Source organism: Priceomyces carsonii (assembly GCF_900007245.1).
Source record: "Priceomyces carsonii strain CBS4050 genome assembly, scaffold: Debaryomyces_carsonii_scaffold_7, whole genome shotgun sequence".
In the NCBI taxonomy this organism is placed as follows: Eukaryota; Fungi; Ascomycota; class Pichiomycetes; order Serinales; family Debaryomycetaceae; genus Priceomyces; species Priceomyces carsonii.
Genome location: NW_026946680.1, coordinates 406,059 through 426,709, shown reverse-complemented (window position 1 = coordinate 426,709; position 20,651 = coordinate 406,059). Strand labels below are relative to the sequence as shown.

At 37.5% G+C, this 20,651-nt stretch overlaps 10 protein-coding genes across 10 annotated transcripts; 4 read left to right on the top strand and 6 right to left on the bottom strand.

The window, feature by feature from the left end:
• Positions 1-57: 57 nt before the first annotated feature.
• CYC3 (holocytochrome c synthase) lies at positions 58-864 on the bottom strand (the record flags this gene model as incomplete). The annotated part of the gene is made up of 1 exon (XM_062956156.1): positions 58-864. One exon carries the CDS (start codon positions 862-864, stop codon positions 58-60), a length of 807 nt encoding a protein of 268 aa, XP_062812687.1.
• Positions 865-3,179: 2,315 nt separating this feature from the next.
• PRCAT00006037001 (uncharacterized protein) lies at positions 3,180-4,037 on the bottom strand (the record flags this gene model as incomplete). Its single annotated transcript, XM_062956155.1, has 1 exon — positions 3,180-4,037. One exon carries the CDS (start codon positions 4,035-4,037, stop codon positions 3,180-3,182), a length of 858 nt encoding a protein of 285 aa, XP_062812686.1.
• A 1,693-nt stretch (positions 4,038-5,730) lies between these two features.
• On the top strand, positions 5,731-6,942 carry CLN3 (cyclin; the record flags this gene model as incomplete). The annotated part of the gene is made up of 1 exon (XM_062956153.1): positions 5,731-6,942. The coding sequence occupies one exon, from the start codon at positions 5,731-5,733 to the stop codon at positions 6,940-6,942; it is 1,212 nt and encodes a 403-aa protein (XP_062812685.1).
• A 593-nt stretch (positions 6,943-7,535) lies between these two features.
• On the top strand, positions 7,536-9,029 carry PRCAT00006035001 (uncharacterized protein; the record flags this gene model as incomplete). Its single annotated transcript, XM_062956152.1, has 1 exon — positions 7,536-9,029. The coding sequence occupies one exon, from the start codon at positions 7,536-7,538 to the stop codon at positions 9,027-9,029; it is 1,494 nt and encodes a 497-aa protein (XP_062812684.1).
• Positions 9,030-10,525: 1,496 nt separating this feature from the next.
• GDS1 (Gds1p) lies at positions 10,526-11,950 on the top strand (the record flags this gene model as incomplete). Its single annotated transcript, XM_062956151.1, has 1 exon — positions 10,526-11,950. The coding sequence occupies one exon, from the start codon at positions 10,526-10,528 to the stop codon at positions 11,948-11,950; it is 1,425 nt and encodes a 474-aa protein (XP_062812683.1).
• A 500-nt stretch (positions 11,951-12,450) lies between these two features.
• On the bottom strand, positions 12,451-14,370 carry PRCAT00006033001 (putative electron-transferring-flavoprotein dehydrogenase; the record flags this gene model as incomplete). Its single annotated transcript, XM_062956150.1, has 1 exon — positions 12,451-14,370. The coding sequence occupies one exon, from the start codon at positions 14,368-14,370 to the stop codon at positions 12,451-12,453; it is 1,920 nt and encodes a 639-aa protein (XP_062812682.1).
• Positions 14,371-14,628: 258 nt separating this feature from the next.
• On the bottom strand, positions 14,629-17,070 carry CDC24 (Rho family guanine nucleotide exchange factor; the record flags this gene model as incomplete). The annotated part of the gene is made up of 1 exon (XM_062956149.1): positions 14,629-17,070. The coding sequence occupies one exon, from the start codon at positions 17,068-17,070 to the stop codon at positions 14,629-14,631; it is 2,442 nt and encodes an 813-aa protein (XP_062812681.1).
• A 279-nt stretch (positions 17,071-17,349) lies between these two features.
• On the bottom strand, positions 17,350-18,354 carry PRCAT00006031001 (uncharacterized protein; the record flags this gene model as incomplete). The annotated part of the gene is made up of 1 exon (XM_062956148.1): positions 17,350-18,354. One exon carries the CDS (start codon positions 18,352-18,354, stop codon positions 17,350-17,352), a length of 1,005 nt encoding a protein of 334 aa, XP_062812680.1.
• Positions 18,355-18,492: 138 nt separating this feature from the next.
• ERV46 (Erv46p) lies at positions 18,493-19,701 on the top strand (the record flags this gene model as incomplete). Its single annotated transcript, XM_062956147.1, has 1 exon — positions 18,493-19,701. One exon carries the CDS (start codon positions 18,493-18,495, stop codon positions 19,699-19,701), a length of 1,209 nt encoding a protein of 402 aa, XP_062812679.1.
• Positions 19,702-19,821: 120 nt separating this feature from the next.
• On the bottom strand, positions 19,822-20,640 carry PRCAT00006029001 (mitochondrial 54S ribosomal protein mL46; the record flags this gene model as incomplete). The annotated part of the gene is made up of 1 exon (XM_062956146.1): positions 19,822-20,640. The coding sequence occupies one exon, from the start codon at positions 20,638-20,640 to the stop codon at positions 19,822-19,824; it is 819 nt and encodes a 272-aa protein (XP_062812678.1).
• Positions 20,641-20,651: the final 11 nt, after the last annotated feature.

The following is a 20,651-nucleotide window of genomic DNA, read 5'->3' as shown; positions in this document are numbered from 1 at the left end:
AAATGAATAAAATCAGATCCCGGGGGAGGTTGAATTGTCAGGGGTGATCCTTTGATATCATATCTTATCAAACTCTCCCATCGCTCTTTTCCATAATGGGTGAGACCAATGATGAAACCTGTCATAAGCATTTTCAATCGAGTCTAATGCTGGCCTAGTATCAAGCATGAAAGCCGGCATTCCCGTATCCTCATCATCGGGGGCACTATAATAATCAATTACGTATCTTACTTGTTTCCATCCTTTGTTTCTACCTAATGATCTCAATACAGTCCAATCATGTCTATCAAAAGGTGGTTGAGTATTAAATGTCTCAGGAAATAGATTGCCTAACCATAAATACATCTGTGCTCTAGGTGACAAATCATGAGGACGCCCAGTGAATCTTAAAAGCCTTGGCTCAACTTTTGACTCTCTCGTATAGTTATTCTCCCACTCCAAGATTTGTAACCATGCTCCTTCATTCAAGAAGTTATGTACATCAACCATCGACTCCACAGCATCCTCAGGCACTCCTTCGCCTTTACCTTTTCTTATCATCGCATTATACATTTGTTGTGGCGATGGGTATTCCCACAACCCTTGATCTTCCAGTTCCCCACGAGGAATAGATGATATTGTTCTCTCAGTCGAAAGAACTACTCTCTGACCAGGTGCTTTTTCTGATGAAATAGCCATAGGCATGTTATTCAAAGGATTTAACACCTCATCTCCTTTCACAGGACATTTGCTACCCAGTAAATCATTCCCTAATAATGGCTTTGAGTAACCCACAGGGCACTCAGCGGGTACTTCAGCACTAGAGTGGACGATAGGACACCTTGAAGCACCTTGAAAATCTTTCTCAGCCCAAAACCAACCCATAATTATTTCTTTAATAATGTATGTCTTATATTTTCAGTTAAATTGTAGTCATCAGTGATATTCGCAAACACAAGTCACGTTACAGATTTTCCTCAAACCACGAACAAGCAATTTGCAATCATAGTTTACAGTTTCTTAGCTTGAAGAACTCGAAGACCTAGAACCTTAGCATCTAAATATAGCTAATGATACAGTATTAAATCCATTTGACGATACTTTTCAAGATCGCCAAATACAACAAGTGCCGAATTGTCATTCAATGACGGAGAGAATGTTGAAATACTCTGGAAGCCGTATATACAGTACGAAACATAAAACATTCCTTATAAGAGACATTGCACTCAAGGTTACTATACCATCGTAGGTGGTGAAAATCTTCGACGATCTAGTTTTGAATGCACGCATTTATGTGAGGCTGCGAAACTAGAAAAGCCTTCTTTGTCGAGCTACGAGGGGTAGACTGGTTTCGTATTTGATTATTTGGTTGTTTCAATGCCGTTTCAGCTCGGGCTCTACAGTTAACGGCACCAGCTTACGAGTAATGCCAGGCTGTTATCTCAGCTTAGCTAGACGGGAAATGTGGATCTCCAACATCATCACGTGAAAATAATTGCATCGCTTGTAAGAAGGTGGCTGGAAACAAAAAAGCATCCTTGCATATCTCGTTTCCAACACTAATGCTGGAGATCCTTTCGGAAGAGCTACAACGACTGCGAGCATTAGCCGTGGATCGTGTATGATTTGCAGCCACGCCTAAGATTGGTTGGTCTAAAAGCAAGCCCGATTTGAGGCTCAAAAAGAGTGCCCAGAAAGCTGTCTTTTTCTTGCAGTGTGTCGTAGGTGAGAAATTTTTTCGCACGACGATTACGTAGATGTCTCTTCAAACAAAAATAATAAAGCATTCATGCACGTTAATCTCTTTTACCCGAAAAGTGTAAAACTCATCCAACAAGGGCACAATTGCTTGAAATGGTAAACGTTCGCCAGTGAAAAGAAATTGTTGCAACTTAAATTGCCGGCTAACAATCTCAATGTTCATAGTTTGTCACCATTTTTACTTGTTCATTCAATCGTGTTAGTAGACTACTTTGAGCACAAAAATGCATCTATGTCACCCATTGGTAAACTCCAATATGTACGTCGCATTTCGTACGCTTAGGAGGTCCCATGAAAATAGGTGCAACCCAGAAAGGACGAAGATAGATACGTAAGGCATGCAAGCCTTCCTATCCGAACAACGACATTGCGAGCATAAAATGACATGTCGATTTTTCAGGAGGAGTGCGACATTTACGTGGTTAAAAAGTGGAACTGGCCAAAGCTCAAAAGTCGAAACAGCCGCCAACTGTGTGTTAGACTTTCAGGACTGTGTTCCGTATCATTTAGATACCTCTGTTAATAATCCCAAGATTTAGTTAATGAGGTCATCAGGTAGTGTTTATGTGCTAGTATTGCAGAATACTTAAAGGATAGAATTCTTGTAAACAAGTATCATAAATTTTTACACTCAATCGCACACCGAGATATTCAATTTGATCGGTTAGGGTTAAAAGATGGATTCTTTAACGTCGAAACGTCTTGAATGGCATGCTCGCTTCGTAATGCCATATAAATTTAGACTTATGAAGTGGAGTTAACTTTTTTGTGGAGACATTATGAGCCAGCCATCGTAAAAATGAAGAGTGGGTCGGACAAATAAAATGTCGCTCAGAGAATTAACGTATGTCGGGCGCAAAGCCTTATCGACATGAAAGCGATTTATACGTTTCGACCAAAAAAAAAGAAAAAGGAGTCCTCCGAATCGCGGTCCAAATAAATTGTGCATTATTGTCTGAATCCACTCGTGTCCTTATGAGTAGCTCTTCATTGCGTAATGTTATGAGCTGAGCCAATTAGAACCATAGATTCCACTTTCTCGCTCAAGCATATGTCTCGTTCATTCTTTTGCTATACTTTCTAGTAGAAATATCTCCGATATTCGTTGACACTATCTGCCCCACAAGTAAAATTTTATTTTTCTTAGGTCTCCCTTTTCGCAATTCCTTAATTAATCCTTCTGCAGGAAATATGAAGGACAACCTTGCCGGTATCTACATGGCTACCTTGAGACGTGCCTATTAGTGCTTACGTAATAAATAGCGTAATAAAGCAAGTTGATTAGTATCCAATGTCTAAAAATGAAAAAAATACGAGCAATCGAACGCATTGGACATTTAATAATTTCCATATGCTACGACATTATTGAATCAAAATTTCATGTATTTCTATTTGCATAATGCATTACTGTATTATAAGTTAATTGATGATAAGGAAAGCTAGCTCAAATCACGAAGAGAATTGTAGTGTTCACCTAGACCATAAGAGTGTTTATAATATGCTAGTTTCAATTCGGGATTCGTTGCCTGTTCGTTAATCTTGATCATAGATGACCCAGCAACAAATACTGTCACTGGACAATCGTACTCCCTAGCTAGTGCTAATATTTCCATATCTGAGCCCCACATTGCCGTGCTTTTGAGTTCTTCGATGTAATCTGCCAATTGACGCATTGTATCAGTTTCTTCGTCAATCATGAAGGGGATAAAATCTTCTTCATGTTCGAAAATATGACTTGCAGCCTTATTCCGCAATTCTTGAACACTTGTGGTCAAATCGAGTCTCGTCAGTAGTTGATCTACGATCGAGGCGAAGAGACAATGCCCATCTGGATTTATTTCGTGCATCTGAAGGCCATTACGCAGAAGAAGCTCTTTCATTGATTCCTCTTCTATTTTCCTGTAATCGATAGTGTTTTCAGCTTCGCGAGAAGCTTCTTCTTTCATCTTTGCGATTTCTGCTTGTCTTTTAGCTATGCGTTCTTTCTGCCTATTTCTTTTTGGTTTAGTTAATGCTACGTGAATAGATTTGTCTTCTGTATTTTTATGGTCGTCATAATTATTTATTTCCAACTGCTCTAACAACTTTTCAGGAGTTACCTCATCTTCTTTATGATCTTCAAATTGACGAAGCTCGTCTTTTTGTTTCAAATTTAGAGTCTCTTGCAATTCATTACACTTGGATATCACATTTTTTCTAGATTTTTTTGTGGACTGCTTCTTTAAACCAGTAATAGTTGCAACTAAATCCTTTTGTTCCTTCTTGTGTCTCTGCAAGACTTCCTCTTTGGTAGACATGGTTACGGATTTTCTTTTTGCGCTCGCCTTGACCTTGCTATTCAATCTCAAATTCGAACTAGTTGGATGCAAATGCCACTTATGACTTAAACGGACTAGACAAGGCAAAATAAAGGTGTCGTTTTCAGAGATCGCAGTAGGTATCCCCTTGTGATTGGTGCTAGGCAATTCTTTTCTCTCGTCGTTCCAGAGATGAGGTTCTCTCCTGTCCCCTTGCCTCCTGTATCGCACTAATAGCACTGCTCAATATTCCGACAGAAAGGCGTGAAATATTTAAAATATAGTTCCGAGAATTATTGCTACAAAAAAATTTGCTCTTCTGAACCTTACATGCAAGCACGCAATGCAATATTAATGTCGTAGAATATTAAAATCTTATTTTAAAGCGGTTTAGGATCAGATATCCCTTCGCATGCAAACTTCCAATATAGATGATAAAAAGGGGTCCTATACGTTCGCCGATTGCTAGTTCTTTCAATCATGATAGATAAAGTGCTCACAACTGTTAAGTATACGTTAAATTTGCAATAGTTATTTCTTTAGATGTGATCTCCGTTGTGACGTCCCTATGCTCATCTACCCTATCTCATGTGTACAGCGCTAATTTTCCTCCAAGTGTTCTCCTGTTATCGCTGCACCCCTATCGACATCCCTCTTAACCTCTTCAACTAACGCAGACCCGTAGGCTTTTGTCATTTCAGCGCAGTCCGTCAAGCAGACGCGTGTACTGCAACCAGAAGTCGGGCATCTAAGGCTATGTAGTGTCACGACATTCCTTTTTCTTTAATTGAGGTTGAATTGCGCAAGAGTAGTATATCCGCTGAATAATTTCAGTCGTGGCCCTGTGTCGAGCCCTATTCCCCTCGTAGCAAAAAGCGTACCGCATATTTTCTAAGCATTGACGACAATTCGGAGCGACACTACTGCGTTAGACTCCCTGACATTTGAATGTTGCCCCCTCTCCCTTGTAGTATTTTGTCGTTATTAGTGAGATGAAATTGCGAAGCTTTCTGAGTAGTGTAGTCCCGCATAGCGTCCACACAATGTCGACATAGTTTCCGCATAGTAGCTGCATAACATCCGTTTAGTAGAGGTAGAACGATCTCTGATAATATGATTCTGATTTGGGTTAAATTGGCTACGGACCATTCATCTGACTACAATTTCTTTTAACTTCAGCCATTATATAACCATTGAAAGTCTCAGTCTTACTTCGAGCAAAAAGTAAAAGCCATCCACTCAGCGTCGAAAGATCCCAGTAGAGAGCTTAGTACCGAGCTAGCTAGAGTAGGATCCATTGATTGACGCCGGCAGTACAGTGAAATAACAGTACCAAGCATATAGTGTGAATTACAAAACCTTTCGCTTGAGTCAAAAAAACTGTCCAGGTAACTTTAGAAAGTTGAGCTCATTTAAACTTTCTCTAAGGCTTCCACATAGACAGAAAGTTATCCTTTGATAGGATTTCTAACTATAGCATACACTGTACTTACCGAAGTCGAACAGTTCGGGGACCAGATCGGGAAAGGTTACTGCAAATAGACGGTGACACATCACACGCTGATACATAAGATTTGAAGTCGATTATCACTTAGTCGCTTCTCTTTTTGCGGCAGCACTCGTTCGTATCCATTGGTTTTACATTCATTCGTTACACCTCCAAAGCATTATAGCATAAATATTGTCGCTACATATGACTAGTCCAGATCTATTCCACCATGTTAGAGTGAACAACTCGACCATGAAAGCCTCACATGTCAACATTCAGACCATGGAATATAAATCTCACCGTAAATGCGTTGATGAATATGAACATGAGATCTTGGATCATTTATTGAGTTTTGAGCAAAAAACTTTACCTAGCTTGCAGTTAATTCAACAACAACCGGAAATTAATCTTAAAATGAGACCATTACTTTTAGATTTTTTGATGGATGTCATCAATAAGTTGAATTTGTCTAAATCTACTTTTCCGTTAACTGTCAATTTGATCGACCGATATTGTTCGACCAGAATTGTGAAGAAGCAACATTATCAATTGTTGGGATTAACCAGTCTTTGGGTCAGTTGTAAAAACTTGGATTCAAAGTTCAAAATTCCCTCTTTATATGATCTATGCAAAATGTGTTGCAATTGTTACGATAGAAGGTTGTTTTTAGAAATGGAAAATCATTTACTAAAGTCCCTTAATTGGCTAATTCATGTTCCCACATTTGATTCCTTTGTCGACTTATTTTTAAACTTGCTTCTAAATAGTGACTTAGCTGGATCTAACAGCATTAAAAAGCATGTGAACGACATAAAGGTTTTATCAATTTATATTTGTGAATTAATCCAGTTCTATCCTAACATTTACTTCAACTATAATTCTTCCCAGATATCTCTCGGTGTTGTCATAATCAGCTTGCATATTTTGGATATTCCTGTTAACTTACATAAGTACTTGGATTTCTTCAACGCTACAACCATGAAAGAAGTATTATCTGTTCAATCATTTAATACCTTGTTCCATAACTTATTGAAAATATTGAAGTGTCCTCCACCATCTTTGAAATTGAAATATTTCAATGATAAAAAGAATCCGCTTCATTTGATGAAATTATTGATTAATTTCACAAATAGTAACATTGAGCCTATGACTCCCAAAGTAAGCACAATTCATTTACCCCCAACTCCAGTGAGTAATAACATAAGTCCTAGAGATGATTGTCAGGTAAATCTGTTCGTTCCCAACATGAGCTCATCTCCATTTGCAGTGTCTAACATTCATTCTCCTCCAATTGATACAGATATGCAGACAACTGTTCCAAGAAAAAGGTCAGTAGAGAACATGGAAGATAGAGGACCTGCGAGTTCTCATTTGAAAAGATCGAAGTCTATCACACCCATGTTTTTCATATCATGATCAAATTGCAGCAGTCTTGTTTACGTTTTGAAAATAGAATACAAAGTAGCATTCACAGTAATCAAATAATTAATTGATGAAGTATAATTTTACTCATTCTTCTGGTTTGCAATCTACTCCATTGTGAGTACATCGAAGTCCTGTTGTTTTTCTTGTTTTCTCTCTTGCAAACAGTCATGTTTCAATTAGAGTGGAACGAAATTCGACGTTTGACAACTTGCTATGTCATTTTACGTGAACAATTATTTTCATTGCATCAATACACACAGCTATTCATTAACTCGTAGTGAAGAAGAGAAGGCGTCTAAATGACTATAGACTAATTTCTTTCTTTTTTCGAAAAAGAGTAATAGTAATTATACTCGTCATTCAAAAAGCGTCATTCAAAAAAATGACAAGAAATGACTTCCATTGAATTATGTAGGTTTCTAGTCCTTTTGGCTCATCGCTATCAAGAAGTGACCTAGTTTATCAATTTTTGAAGTTATTGTAAAATATATCGCGAAATATTAACTTTTCTCTATTATTTATATTTTACAAATTTCTTTTCAAAGTTAAGTTTAATATAGTATTAACAACCATGAAATAAGAAAATGGGAGATCAAACAGATAAAAGAAATAAAAGACAGAAAACGTCTTCGTACAGTGGCTATCGTGTTGGAGAAAGTGATGAAGTTGAGGAGGTGAATTCGAGTATTAAATCCAAGAAATTTTTCGAAAGCTTTGTATTGCGAAGAAAGCCAGTTAAGATTAAGCCAGATGGGTCTGGCTTTATTGACCTTAAAAATCTTAGCATTGATAACATTGAAAAGTATTTGGACTATCAATATTATCTTCAAGTTGAAAAAAAATTCGAACACGGATTTGGATCGGGCTTATCAAGAGAAAAAATGACATTAAAAAATCTAATGGAAAGGCTCCGCCAAGGTGATGACAGCTTTTACTTGACTACACAATACAATGAAAACGAAAATGAAGAAATATCTGATGATGAAAACGACAATGAAAATGGTGCGTATGGGGATAAAGCTGTCGAGGGAGTCAATAAAAACAATTTTGAAAATTTTAGTGACACTTCATCTATGGGCTCAATTGATTTCGATGATTTGCGAGACGACTATGAAGATGAGGAGGAGGATGGGAATGAAGATATTGTGGATCCTATTCTTAGCAAAGAATGCGACCTAACTGAGTTCGAAGCAAAGAATCGTATAAGAGAGCTTTTGCAGCCTCCATTGACAAATGCATTCAACAAAGTAACCGTTAAACCGCCATTATTAAAGAATCTCGTGCCACAGCAAATCAACTTGTGGATGGGGTATTCTAAGAAAGGCTCTACTCCACAATTAAATAGCTCGGATATCGATTTATGTAGGATGGTACCAGGTGATGGAACTTCATCAGGATTACATCATGATCATGCAGACAATCTTTATATTCTTGTGTCTGGTGTGAAAAGATTCACTTTATATTCGCCCTCAGATGCAGAGAAGCTCTTCACTGTTGGAAACATCTCGAAGGTATTTTCTAATGGGACAATAGACTATGAAGATGACAACCTGTCAGGTTGGAGGCATATACGTGAAGATGGCGCTATATTATCCGAAGTTGCTAAGTGGAAACTCAAGAATGACAACCTGTTATCTAATGACACAAGAAAAGCTTTGCAAGAGGTTATTTCTGACGAAGAAGATCTTAAGCATGGTGATAATAGAGAACCCCCAAGCTTCTCTAAAATTCCACCTGCCTTACTTCATATCGAGGATTTTGAAGATGCAGCCTTAAGAGACAAGCTTACGAAATTTTCGATGAAGAATTTCCCTGGTCTTTTAGAACTAAACAAGCTCACAGTATGGTTACACCCAGGAGATATGCTTTATTTGCCTGCTGGTTGGTTTCACGAAGTCTCAAGCTACGGCTCCCATATAGATGACCTGTCCATCCACGTGGCTCTAAATTACTGGTTTTCACCCCCAGACTCGGATTCATATGAAGCACCTTATAGAGATTCTTATTGGAACGAAGATTGGAAGAAGACTGAAGAAAGTGTCAGGCTCGCTCGCGAAGGAATTATAGATGCGGACTAATTAAATCGTAGAACTGATGTCACTTGAGTGTTTTAGGATAAGTAAATACAGCGAGAAAAACAATTAAAGAGCTTTATCTTTAGGAAGATGGCATCTCTGTCAATTCTCTCAAAATGCCTGTACGTAAAGGGTTGCAACCCTTTCATCGCGTTATTTGACATTGTACACTCCACTTCATAAAATTCATTTTATGTCGTAAAAATGTCTCGCTGGATCGCGCAACATGCAACAGAACCTGCATTATATCGTCATTTCCTAGGAGGCAATGTAGTTAATTCAATACTGAAGTTATCATTTATTGTGTGGGAGTTATTTTATGGTTTTCAATAAAATCAGGTTTATAGAAACTGAAATATCGATCAAACAAAGAACTTAGAGTATTATTGCCAAGAATTGATTCAAGGAGGTATCATTGACGTATGTGCAGTGCACACGGTCAAACTATGTGCATATCGATACTATCCCTCATGACTTGATGTTACTGTCTGCCACTTAAGGAGCTAGAAGAGAAGTAGCAGCTGTCTTCCATCAACATATCACTTCAGGAGCCACTCTGTAGCTCAGAGCTTTCTTGTAGTCGAAATATCTTCTCTAGCAAGGAGATGGATTACATAAGCTTTCGGAAAAGATAAACAAATTTAACAAAATTTGTGTCACATTTACCTTGGCCACGACTTCCTTCCTGATTCAGTTTTGTGCTTCGGCAGCAGCATTCTTGATAAGTACCCCTTTACATATAGGTAAAAATTTTCAAATTTGTCCCTTTCCTTTCTCTAGATATCTAAGAGAATCGTTTGACGAAGATAGAAATTAGATCACATATTATATCGAAAGAAGAAGATTGTAAGATTTGTTTTTGAATATGTTTAAGCTGAGGACAGGAGAGAAGTGGCAGCAGAAAGTTTAATTGCTAAAGTGAAAAATTTGGGAAGAGCATTGTTACGATCCATAAATCGTACAAATGAATTTGTCATTTCACTTGTGAGATCAATGCTGAACTTCTGTTAGAAGTTTTGAGTACCCTTACAGCATTGTATTTTCTTGCTAGCTTTTTTCTTAGTCTGTATCTTGAACTTTGTTTACATATGAGATCCGGATATTAATAATTATAGAAACCTTCATTTTTTTTTTAAATTCTTTCGTTATTGATACTATATCTAATATTCTAAGTTTTTTTTTGTTAGTTTTTATTTTTTTTTGTTTCCAGGTTCATTGGATTGTTGATTATTGTTTTCGTTAACAATAATTTTTCATATTAGTGCAAAGAGGATCAAGTTCAAGCCGTGTCAAAACAAGGATCGGACTAATTAAAGGACTTAAAAGCACAAAATAGCAGTCAATCAACGAATCGATCGGTTTCAAGAATTTCCCAATTGAAAAGAAATTTTCCTTGTTGATTCACTTATTATATGAAATATTTTGTATAATCAATTTGTTCAATATAACTGAATCTTAAGTGCAAGACAAGCATAGTTAAAGGAACAAAATTTAAGAATATGGCATTGGCTGATAGAAGACCTTTCGGAATTCCTGTTTCATCTACTCCCGCGTCGCCTGCTTACAATCCAAGATCTTTGAGCATCTCTGGTTCAGGTTCTGGTAGCTCATCTAGGGACTCAAATGATTTCGGCTCGAATGCCGATGGGAAAGCATTGAACGGAGAATATGCCGAGAGTGATGTCAAGCCATTTACTCCTGAGAAAAGTACTAGTCCATCTGAAACCTCGTCTTCGAGGAGTATTTCGCCTGATTCTTTGATGAGTTCCGAAAACTCTAAGAAGCTTAACCATACCAGTTCAAGCAGCTCAAGAGGATCAACTCCACCATCATTGTCTGCTGCTAACATTAAAAAGCCAAAAACTTCAGCCAGAGTCCCTATTGCAACTGGAATTTCGACAACAATTCCTGTCACGGGCGAGAAACCGAAGCCTGATCAGAAAAATGATCCATCATTGGAAGATGATGTTTTGTTTGCAATATTCCTTATCTTGTATGAAAAGGATCCAGAGGGCAATGGTATGACGGTCAAGCAAATTTGTGATATTTTGGTGGAGAGACATCCTGAAATGGCTAACTTGTCTACGAAAACTTCCAACTTGGTTAGTGCTAAGTTGAATGCGTATGTGAAAAGAGTTGAGAAGGGCGATTCGAATTTGAAGTATGCTTTATCTAGAGACTGGGCTGATGCTTCCCCTAAGAGAATGGTGTATGTATATCGTGGATTATTGGCTGAAGACTTCCATGTGCATGTCAAAAATGTAATGGAAGTTCAAAAGCAACTGAAAACTCATAGTTTAGAAGAATCCACGGAGCCTACTAAGCTGATTGAGAGCGTCAAATCTAATGATCAAGCGTTTGATTATGGAATTCCCAAAAACAGTTTTATGAATACCCTGGTGGATAAATCGAACTTGTTTGTTCCTTACTCGACAGCTCCTGTTACTGCATCGCTAACAGAGTCAATCAACGACTCAAATGTAATTGATAAAAGCAATAATTCTGGAAATCAGGATTCTGATTTGGATTTTCAAGATTTTGAAGCATTCAACGAGGATGACGAGGATACAGCAGATTTCCGAGTTGAATCTTGGATGAGAAATGGTAAACGCTCGAAATCAATGTCTTATTTGTCCTCTAAGAAAGCAAAGATTTTAACTGCAGCCGCAGCAGCTCCAAGGGCACCAAGAACACCTTGTGCTCACAGCCCTAATGCAGCGGCGGCGGCGGCAGCTTTGCACGCAGCAGCTTTAAAAGCTATTTCGAATCCATCTCAATCCATCAAGCCTAACAATGAAAACGCAAGCTCTGAACGGTTTGAGAATAAAAAGTGGCTCAGCGTTGTTAGATCTGGATTTTTGACTCAAGAAATTGGCACACCTGAAGATATTAGCTTATCTGACTTAGACAAGTTTTTTGCTTGAGTTGCTAGTTTCATTAATGATTGAGTTAGAGTTACTTGAGTGTTTATAATTTTGTTGGTTTTTGAACTATTTTTGTTATCATTATTACTAAGAGTTGAAGGAAACGACTCTGAAATTATTCATTTTCATTCCCTGCCCACATAATGAAGTGATGGGCGATGCCGTTTATTTCTCTCGATTATTAAGAAATTTTGGAGTTCAGCGCAAAAGTCTATATGTAAGATGAGAGTAGCCATTTGAGGCACGTTTAAAATGAGAATCACTACCTGAACTAGTGAATTAAGTATAATTATTTGTTGTGAGTGTTGGGAGAGTTGTGCAGACTACTCTGTCGGATAGTATCTTGTATAATATAAATTCACATAACGGCTTGATGAGTACTGTTCGTTTTAAAAGCGAATGAAGATTGTATTTTGTTTCTTAAGATCATTACTTTTCTCTAATTCCTAAGAAATTTCTAAAATTACACCTCTAAGTCCAATGTTCTAAGGAAGAGTTTTTCATGTCATATAATACTTGGGGCCATCACCACCTTCTGGTACTTCCCAATTTATATCCTGGGAGGGGACTTTAATATCACAAGTTTTACAATGAATGCAATTTTGACTATTTATTTGAAACCTGACCCCCAACTCTTCGTTTTCGTCTTGAACATACTCGTAGACACCCGCGGGGCAAAACCTCTGTTCAATACCTTTGTACTTGGGATAAGAAATTTCAGCATGTTTTTCGTTGTCTTGATTAGGGATTCGTAAGTGACATTGTTCGTCTTCATCATGGTAAGTACCTGTTCTAGATACAGAGGTTAATAAGTCGAAAGTTATCTTGCCATCGGGTTTTGGATAATCTATGGGTGAGTATTTGTCTGCAAGTTCAGTGGCAGCAGCATCCGTCTCTCGATAATTCAAAGTCCATGGTTCACTTCCTTTTGTTATCATTGTCGTAATTCCGGAATGAATTAACCCCCCAGCGAGGCCAAGCGGACTATTGAAAGAAGGTCTAACATTTCGAACTTCATATAACTCTTTATAAACCCAGGAATCTTCGATGGCATCCTTATACGATCTTAATTCTAGAGGGCTCTCAACTATTAAATTATCCTCATCAACTGGTTCCATGTCTTTTATTTGTTTGAATATACATTCTGCGGCAAGCATTCCTGATTTCACTGCTGTATGAGTACCCTTTATTTTTGGAACATTAAGAAATCCCGCTGCGCAGCCTACTAATATTCCTCCGGGGAAATAGAGCTTCGGAATAGACTGGAATCCGCCTTCATTTAAAGCTCTAGCGGCATAACTGATACATTTACCTCCTTCTAAGACGTTCGAATAAAAAGGATGCAATTTCATTTTTTGAAACTCTTGGTACGGGGAAATATATGGATTTGCATAATCCAAGCCTATGACAAGCCCAACAGCAACTAGCCCATCACTGAAGTGATACATAAATCCTCCACCATATTCAGCACTTAGCGGATATCCTAACGTGTGTCCGACGAAACCTTTATTGAATTTCTCTGGCGCTACTTCCCAAACTTCTTTGATTCCCAAACCATAAGTTTGCGGGTCCAGTTCGTCTCTCAAGTTGAATTGAGATATCATCTTCTTTGATAATGAGCCATGACAACCTTCAGCAAGGACAGTTATTCTTGCATGGAACTCCATGCCCCTTTCGAATGAGGGCTTTGGTTTACCAGATTTTGAAATACCCATATCTTTCGTTATGACTCCCCTTATAGCTTTTCCTGATTTATCGTAGACGACGTCACTTACTGATATACCTGGATACAATTCGACACCTAGCTCTTCAGCTTGCTCAGCTAAATACTTGACAACGTTATTCAAAGAAACGATATAATTTTTTCCTTCATTTTTCATTTGAGGAGGTTCCGGCAACGAGAAAGAAGACTCTTTAGTCAAAAATTTCATTGAATCTTCTTTAACAAGAGTAACAAGATCAGGAGGTAACGCGATCCCGGTACCATCTTCATTCAAGAATTCACTGTCAGGAAACAACTCTCTAAAGGGCCCTGGTTCTATAACCGCACCACTAACTATATGGGAGCCAAAGTCTCCAGCCTTCTCTAAAACTACAACTCTCATCTCGCCAGAGCCCGACTCATTGTCTAAAGTTTTTAACTTTATCGCGGTTGCCAATCCAGCAGGACCTCCACCAACAATGCAAACGTCAACGAAATCTGAAGCTCTCTCCTGATTTAAGATCTCTTTATCATCTTCAGATAATGCGCTTTCTGTGCTTTTCCTAGCCCTCAGAAAGGAAGAAAACGAGCGAGCAGACCACGGCGATGCTCTATGTATTGATCGGGCAGCATTTCCGGAGGTTCGAGCTACCAGGAACCAAGAACGTGAGTTAGCGAGGCTGATGATCTGCCTTATGTTTCTGCTGGGTTTGATCATATCATTCAGCAAGAAAGACACTGCCTTATTAAAGTTCAAAGCTATTGCAAAATAAGATATCTTGACCTAAATTTTAAAGCAGATTTTTCATTATAATGCGAGCGACGAATCAAAATCATCACAATGGCAAGTTTTATGGAGAAGGTAAACTACATGAAAAGTGAACACTTTAGACGTTACTCTTTAATAGAGATCGACATTTAACTATCTACAATATTGTATAAATCATGCCTTCATTACAACTGAATTTTCTAATAATTAAGATACCCATATTGTTAAGGATCTGCGGTTTGCTCGAGTATCCTTCACATACTCCTCAAGCATGTCAATGGCTAAAATCCAGTCGTCATGAGAATCCATAACAACGAAATCGCCGTCCTCATCTTTATACTTCAACTTGTTCACCATTATGTCATCATTCACTCGATTACTTGCTGCAATTTTTGATGAAATCTTCAGGTGTAAATCTGTAAAGTGTATGGCAGATGGAACCACTAGAACATCAGGGATTTCTAGTCTATTGTATAAAAGCTTTATTTCAACATTTGTTTGAAATGAGGAATCACTGCTACTACTTATAACATTCAATCCCGTAGAAGACATTCTAGATGGTTCCGTACTAGATTTGGACTTAGAATTCCTCATCATACTAAAAGTCGAGGATGATGAATGATGTCGATGGTAAGACGATCCATTTGACGATCTGATCGAGTTGTTGTCAATTATGCCTGCTCCATTTGTAGTAGACACTGGAGAAGGGTTAGCATATGCAGCAGCCATATCATAAATTCCCGAATCATTTGTTAATTGGGAGCCTTGCGAGTCTCTCACTTTTTTATTAATTTGACTGCTCATTTCAGATGATTTCTGCTGTCTTAAGCTATTTTCCCACTGATTTCTAGTCTCTTCTGTTCTGTACCTTAGAGTAAATGAGCCACTTTCCTTCTTCCCCGACCATGATATTATGAGCATATATCCATTTTGATTTGAGGAACTCACGTTGTAAATTTCCAGAATATACACCCTGCCCTTTAACTCTAATTGTGATTTATCTTTCGCCTTACCTAATGATTCTAGTAAATTTGCAGTAGATGCAGATGCGACAGAAGATGACTTCTTTCTAGAGGATAATATCTCTCTTTTCTTCTTTTCCTTCTCTTTACCTGTATCTTTGTTAGCTTCAATGAAAAAGAAAATAATTCTCTCGAAAAGATACGCAACATAATCCTTTTCGCTATCTACGTCCCGAACACCAACAACACCATGATGAAGTAATTCGCCTTGATCTTTTAGGTTAAATCCTCGCCAATTACTAACGCGTTCCAGTAAACTTTGGGCATATCCGAGATTTTCGGCCCTTCTTTGTGCCTCATTAACTTGGTTGGCAACTTCCTTCATGGCTGTTTCAGCCAATAATAGTTCATTTTGAGAAAGAGTGGGTGTAAACGATTCATCATTGAACTCTGGCGAAGCCTTGATCAACTCTTTGAGTAATAAAGGATATTTGCATAATCTTTGTATAGGTTTAATGATATATGACTGCAACTCAAAGCCGGGATCCAAAAGGTTCGAAGACTTTCTCAAATTGTTAGCTTCTTTATTAATAAGATCTATCGCTCCTAACTGACCCACAGTCCAAGGCTCATAAGCTTTAAACGGGCCACTTGACGCATGTAAAAATGTTGAACCAATTCTTTGGTACTTCGTAGGAATGTTAATATTAGACTCTAGACCATTCAAGAATCTCCTTTGAAAATCAACTATCTCGTTTAAATTAGGAAACAATATATGGACTTGTTCATTCGAAATAAGTTCAGCATTTTGTAACTCTGATTTATATTTCAACATTAACTCCAAATCTTGCACATATTTTCTTTCAGTAGTGATGATTTCATTGAAGACCTTTGATCTATCATCAGATATGGATAAATCGGCCATGTTTAGTTTTTCAACTTCAGTCGCAGACAGGACCAGAGAGGGCTTTAAATCTATAATTTTCTTAATAACTGCAATAACCTTTATAAGATCGTGAGTGCTTTCCAGAAACACATTGGAAATAGTGATCATTGATTCATCGTCGAATTCTAGATGGGTCTTCACGGCAATTAAAAAATCATAAACTGATTTTTTACAAACTCTCATATCGTCACTCCCTATTATAGGAATCTGATGTCCAGAAACGACTGAATTGAAAACCAAACACAAAGGAGCTCCTTGTTGAAATAACTTCCAAAGAAGAGTCACTGGATCCACGCTAATATTAGCAGGCAAAACTCCTGCAGTAAACGTAAATATACTGTTATTAGATGGTCTCGTAACAGACGAATTTAATGACGATGAGTCAGAATGTATAGAAAAGCCCGTAGAGCCCACTGATGCCCTGAAATCTGAAATACCCTTATCTTGTTGTAACTGTTGGGACAACACCAACGCCTGCTGTTCAGCACACTGTTCAGCGGCAACATAAGCCAGTCGCATAAAAGGAGCCATTCCCTCTATACTTGATAATCTCTGTTTCAACTCTAGGCACTGAAAATGCAAATGATCTTTAGCCGATGACTGCTTGTTCAAATTCAACATTTGTATTGGTCCCAGTGCAACTCTCGTAATGCTTGTTGTTGACGAGTTCAATGATAAATTTGAAGTAGTCGATACGGTTCTATATCCGCCATTAGGCATCTGCTGATTTGAATGCATCATAAGCTATATGGATACCCAAATTTTCAAAATATCAACCTCCTTATTACGTTATTTTTAGTTCAGTATTTAATGATTTAATATATAAGCTACTGAGGCTTAAGCGACTCTACTTTTTTTTTTTTCTTTTTTCGAGTACTACTCCTTTTATTTGTTATACACGTAAAATTAGATTAAAAATGAATAATTAATAGAAATCTATGATACATGTCAGTAGACTGTATTAGATATTAATATAAAAATGCCTATTAAGGTTATATACTATACAATTAGGAATCGTGATCATGATTTATCAAGTTTTTTCATTAGAGTCATAGTTCTTCCATAATCACTTGAGTATATAAATGCAGTCTTATTAGGAAACCACGTAATAAAGCTTAAAACAGAATTTCCACTAAGACTGTTTGGGACTTCAAAAACTTGGTCTGCCGTCGTAACATCATATATCCTTGCATTGGAATGCGAGTCATAGGAGACAGCAATATATGCGCCATCTCTTGAAATATCGACGTGAGATATAGCGGCATCTACATCTGAAAGTACCTTAGAGTTTAGCATGGTCGCAGTATTCCAAATAGATACCACGCCTTCGTTGGAGCCTATAGCAAAATACTTTCCCCGAGGATCAATTGCTAGACACGTTGCAGACGATCTGTGACCAGTAAATGTTTTCTTCAATTGGTAGCGCATTTTCTCATCTGCCTTATAAAGAGGAACACTTCCATCATGTAAAGCAAACATGAGAAAATCATGATCCTTGTTAAACCATAAAGCATCATATATATGCTCTTTGATTTTTGTTTCTTGAACTTTTGCGTAGTCATTGAGGACGGAAAACATGCTCACAGTAGAATCTCTATCCACCACACACAATATCTCTCCATCAATGGAGAATTTGACTATCTGACATACTGCTGGGGTATTTGACTCTTTAGATACTTTTATCTCTTTTTCCATGGTGCCATTTATTCCCTTCCATATTCGTACGTATTCATCTCTACCAACTGATGCGAATGTATATTCAGTTCTTGGATGCCAGGATATACTCTCAACAGATTTTATATGCGCATTCTCTATGATAATTGGCTCAGTTAACCTGTCTGGTGTACATTTCCAAATCCTTATTGATTTGTCTGTTCTCGAATTGACTAGTCTTGTCCCAGTATTGTTTATTGAAATGAAAATTATTTCAGAGTTACCGCTTCCTGGAAGCGATTGGTCTTTAACAACCAGTGACGTGAAGTTCTTGAAGAATAACTTGCTCCCCGAAGAATGTTCACTACTCATTATTAATCCTTAAATTTATAAAGGACTGCTTATCGGTTTTGCTTGTATTTACTGAAATTGAAAAATGTGAGAAATTGAAAATTCTTTCCACGTCGGTAGAAATATAACTTCTTGGAATCATAGCAGAAGTGAGTAATTATGTCGTCAAGACCTAGATTGATTTCACTAGATGCATTCTCTAAGACGGTAGAGGATGTTAAAATTAAAACTGCATCAGGTGGCATAATCACTTTAATGTGTATCCTTATTGTTTTCATATTGATACGTAACGAATACAAGGATTATACTCTGACAGTGATCAGGCCCGAATTGGTTGTTGATAGGGATATTAACAAGAAGCTTGATATAAATTTGGATATCACATTTCCTAATTTACCGTGTGATGTTATGACGTTAGATATTCTTGATAACACTGGAGAATTGAAATTGGATATCGTAAAATCGGGGTTTCAAAAGTTGAGAATAGTTGATGGTAACGAGATTTTAGACGATCAGTCCATCTTGAGCAATGATATATCTTTGGATGAAAAAGCAAAGGGGTTGAAAGAAGGAGAGGAAGGAAAATGTGGTCCTTGTTACGGGGCATTGCCTCAAGACAAAAAGCAACATTGTTGCAACGACTGTGAAACTGTGAAGCTTGCATATGCAAGCATTAACTGGGGGTTCTTTGATGGTGAAAATATTGAGCAGTGTGAGAAGGAAGGCTATGTTAGTCGTTTGCGTGATAGAATTAATAATAAAGAAGGATGCAGAGTTAAAGGTACTACACAAATAAACAGAATTGCTGGTAATTTACATTTTGCTCCCGGTGCATCCTCTACTATCCCAGGAAGACATGTTCATGATACTTCGTTGTATGACAAATATGCAGACAAGTTTGATTTCGACCATACCATAAACCATCTATCTTTCGGAGCAAATCCTGAGGGTGTAAATCTAGTTCACGACTCGAGCCATCCTTTAGATGGATATGTTGCCGAGAAACATAGCAAATACCATGTATTCTCTTACTATTTGAAAGTGGTGGCGACCAGATTTGAATATATGAAAGCGAGACCGCTAGAGACAAACCAGTTCTCTGCTGTAAAACATGATCGCCCTCTAGTAGGGGGTAAGGATGAGGACCACCAGCACACAATACACGCAAGAGGCGGACTTCCTGGTGTATTTTTTCATTTTGAGATATCGCCATTAAAGATCATTAATAAGGAACAATATTTTAAAACTTGGTCTGGATTTGTCTTAGGTGTTGTGAGTTCTGTTGCTGGGGTATTGATGGTAGGTGCTGTCTTAGATAGGTCCGTATGGGCCGCAGAAAAAGCCATTAGAAGCAAAAAAGACATATAAATGTACTGTAAAAGTACAATGGCTTTGATAGAAACCGAATTCAATTTTTTATAATGATTATATTCAACTACTTGATTAGATTTACATTCTATGTACATGCATTTATTTCTTCTAGATTGATTAAACATCACTTAAAAGATGCTTAATATCATTATAATAATCCTTCTCAAGGTTTTTGGCCATTTCTTCTTTTGTCAACCACATATACTTTAATGCTGAATTTGATGGACTAAATCTACCAGATAGTATATGTGATTTTATGAAATATTCCCTTTTACCATCATTTCCTTTGTATAAATGACATGGAGTATTGGAAACATTGAAATAGTTGATGTTTTCCCCCCCAATTTTATATAAGCCTTCTTCTGCCAATTTATGTAACGGCTTAAGATCATTCGCGGTCTCCTCTTTGAAGTTAGGAAGAGTCCAACGTTTGCTATCGCCAACCACCAAATATAATGTTCTAGTCAACTTCCTTTCTAAACTGGTAAGGTCTTTATTTTCATCAGCTTTAGTTAACCTTGAATTAGGTACAATTTTACGAGATAAACTGTCATTTACCTTAAATTCATCAGTTTCTTCCTCCTTAGCTTCAGAATACGTCTTTGGAAGATTAATCTCTTGTTTAAATCGTCTATCTCTTTGATGTCTAATCTCAGGCCTTCCTTTTGGAAACTCCACATTAGGGTTGTTAAATACGGGATTCTTATTTAGCTCCCTATATCTCTGCTCAGACAAAGTTCCTTCTCTATAGTAAAACCACTTTGGAAATGTCCACATTAATCTTTTCCACAACTCATTCTGGTACTTGTAATACTGGTTTTCAAACTCAGGTAAATCCGCAGTTACGATAGGATTCCTAGAGAGCAATAATGTCGACGAAATTAGCGGATTCACTGACTGAGAAGAATATTTCCTAACTGCTGACCGAAAGAGCATTTTGGTGCAAT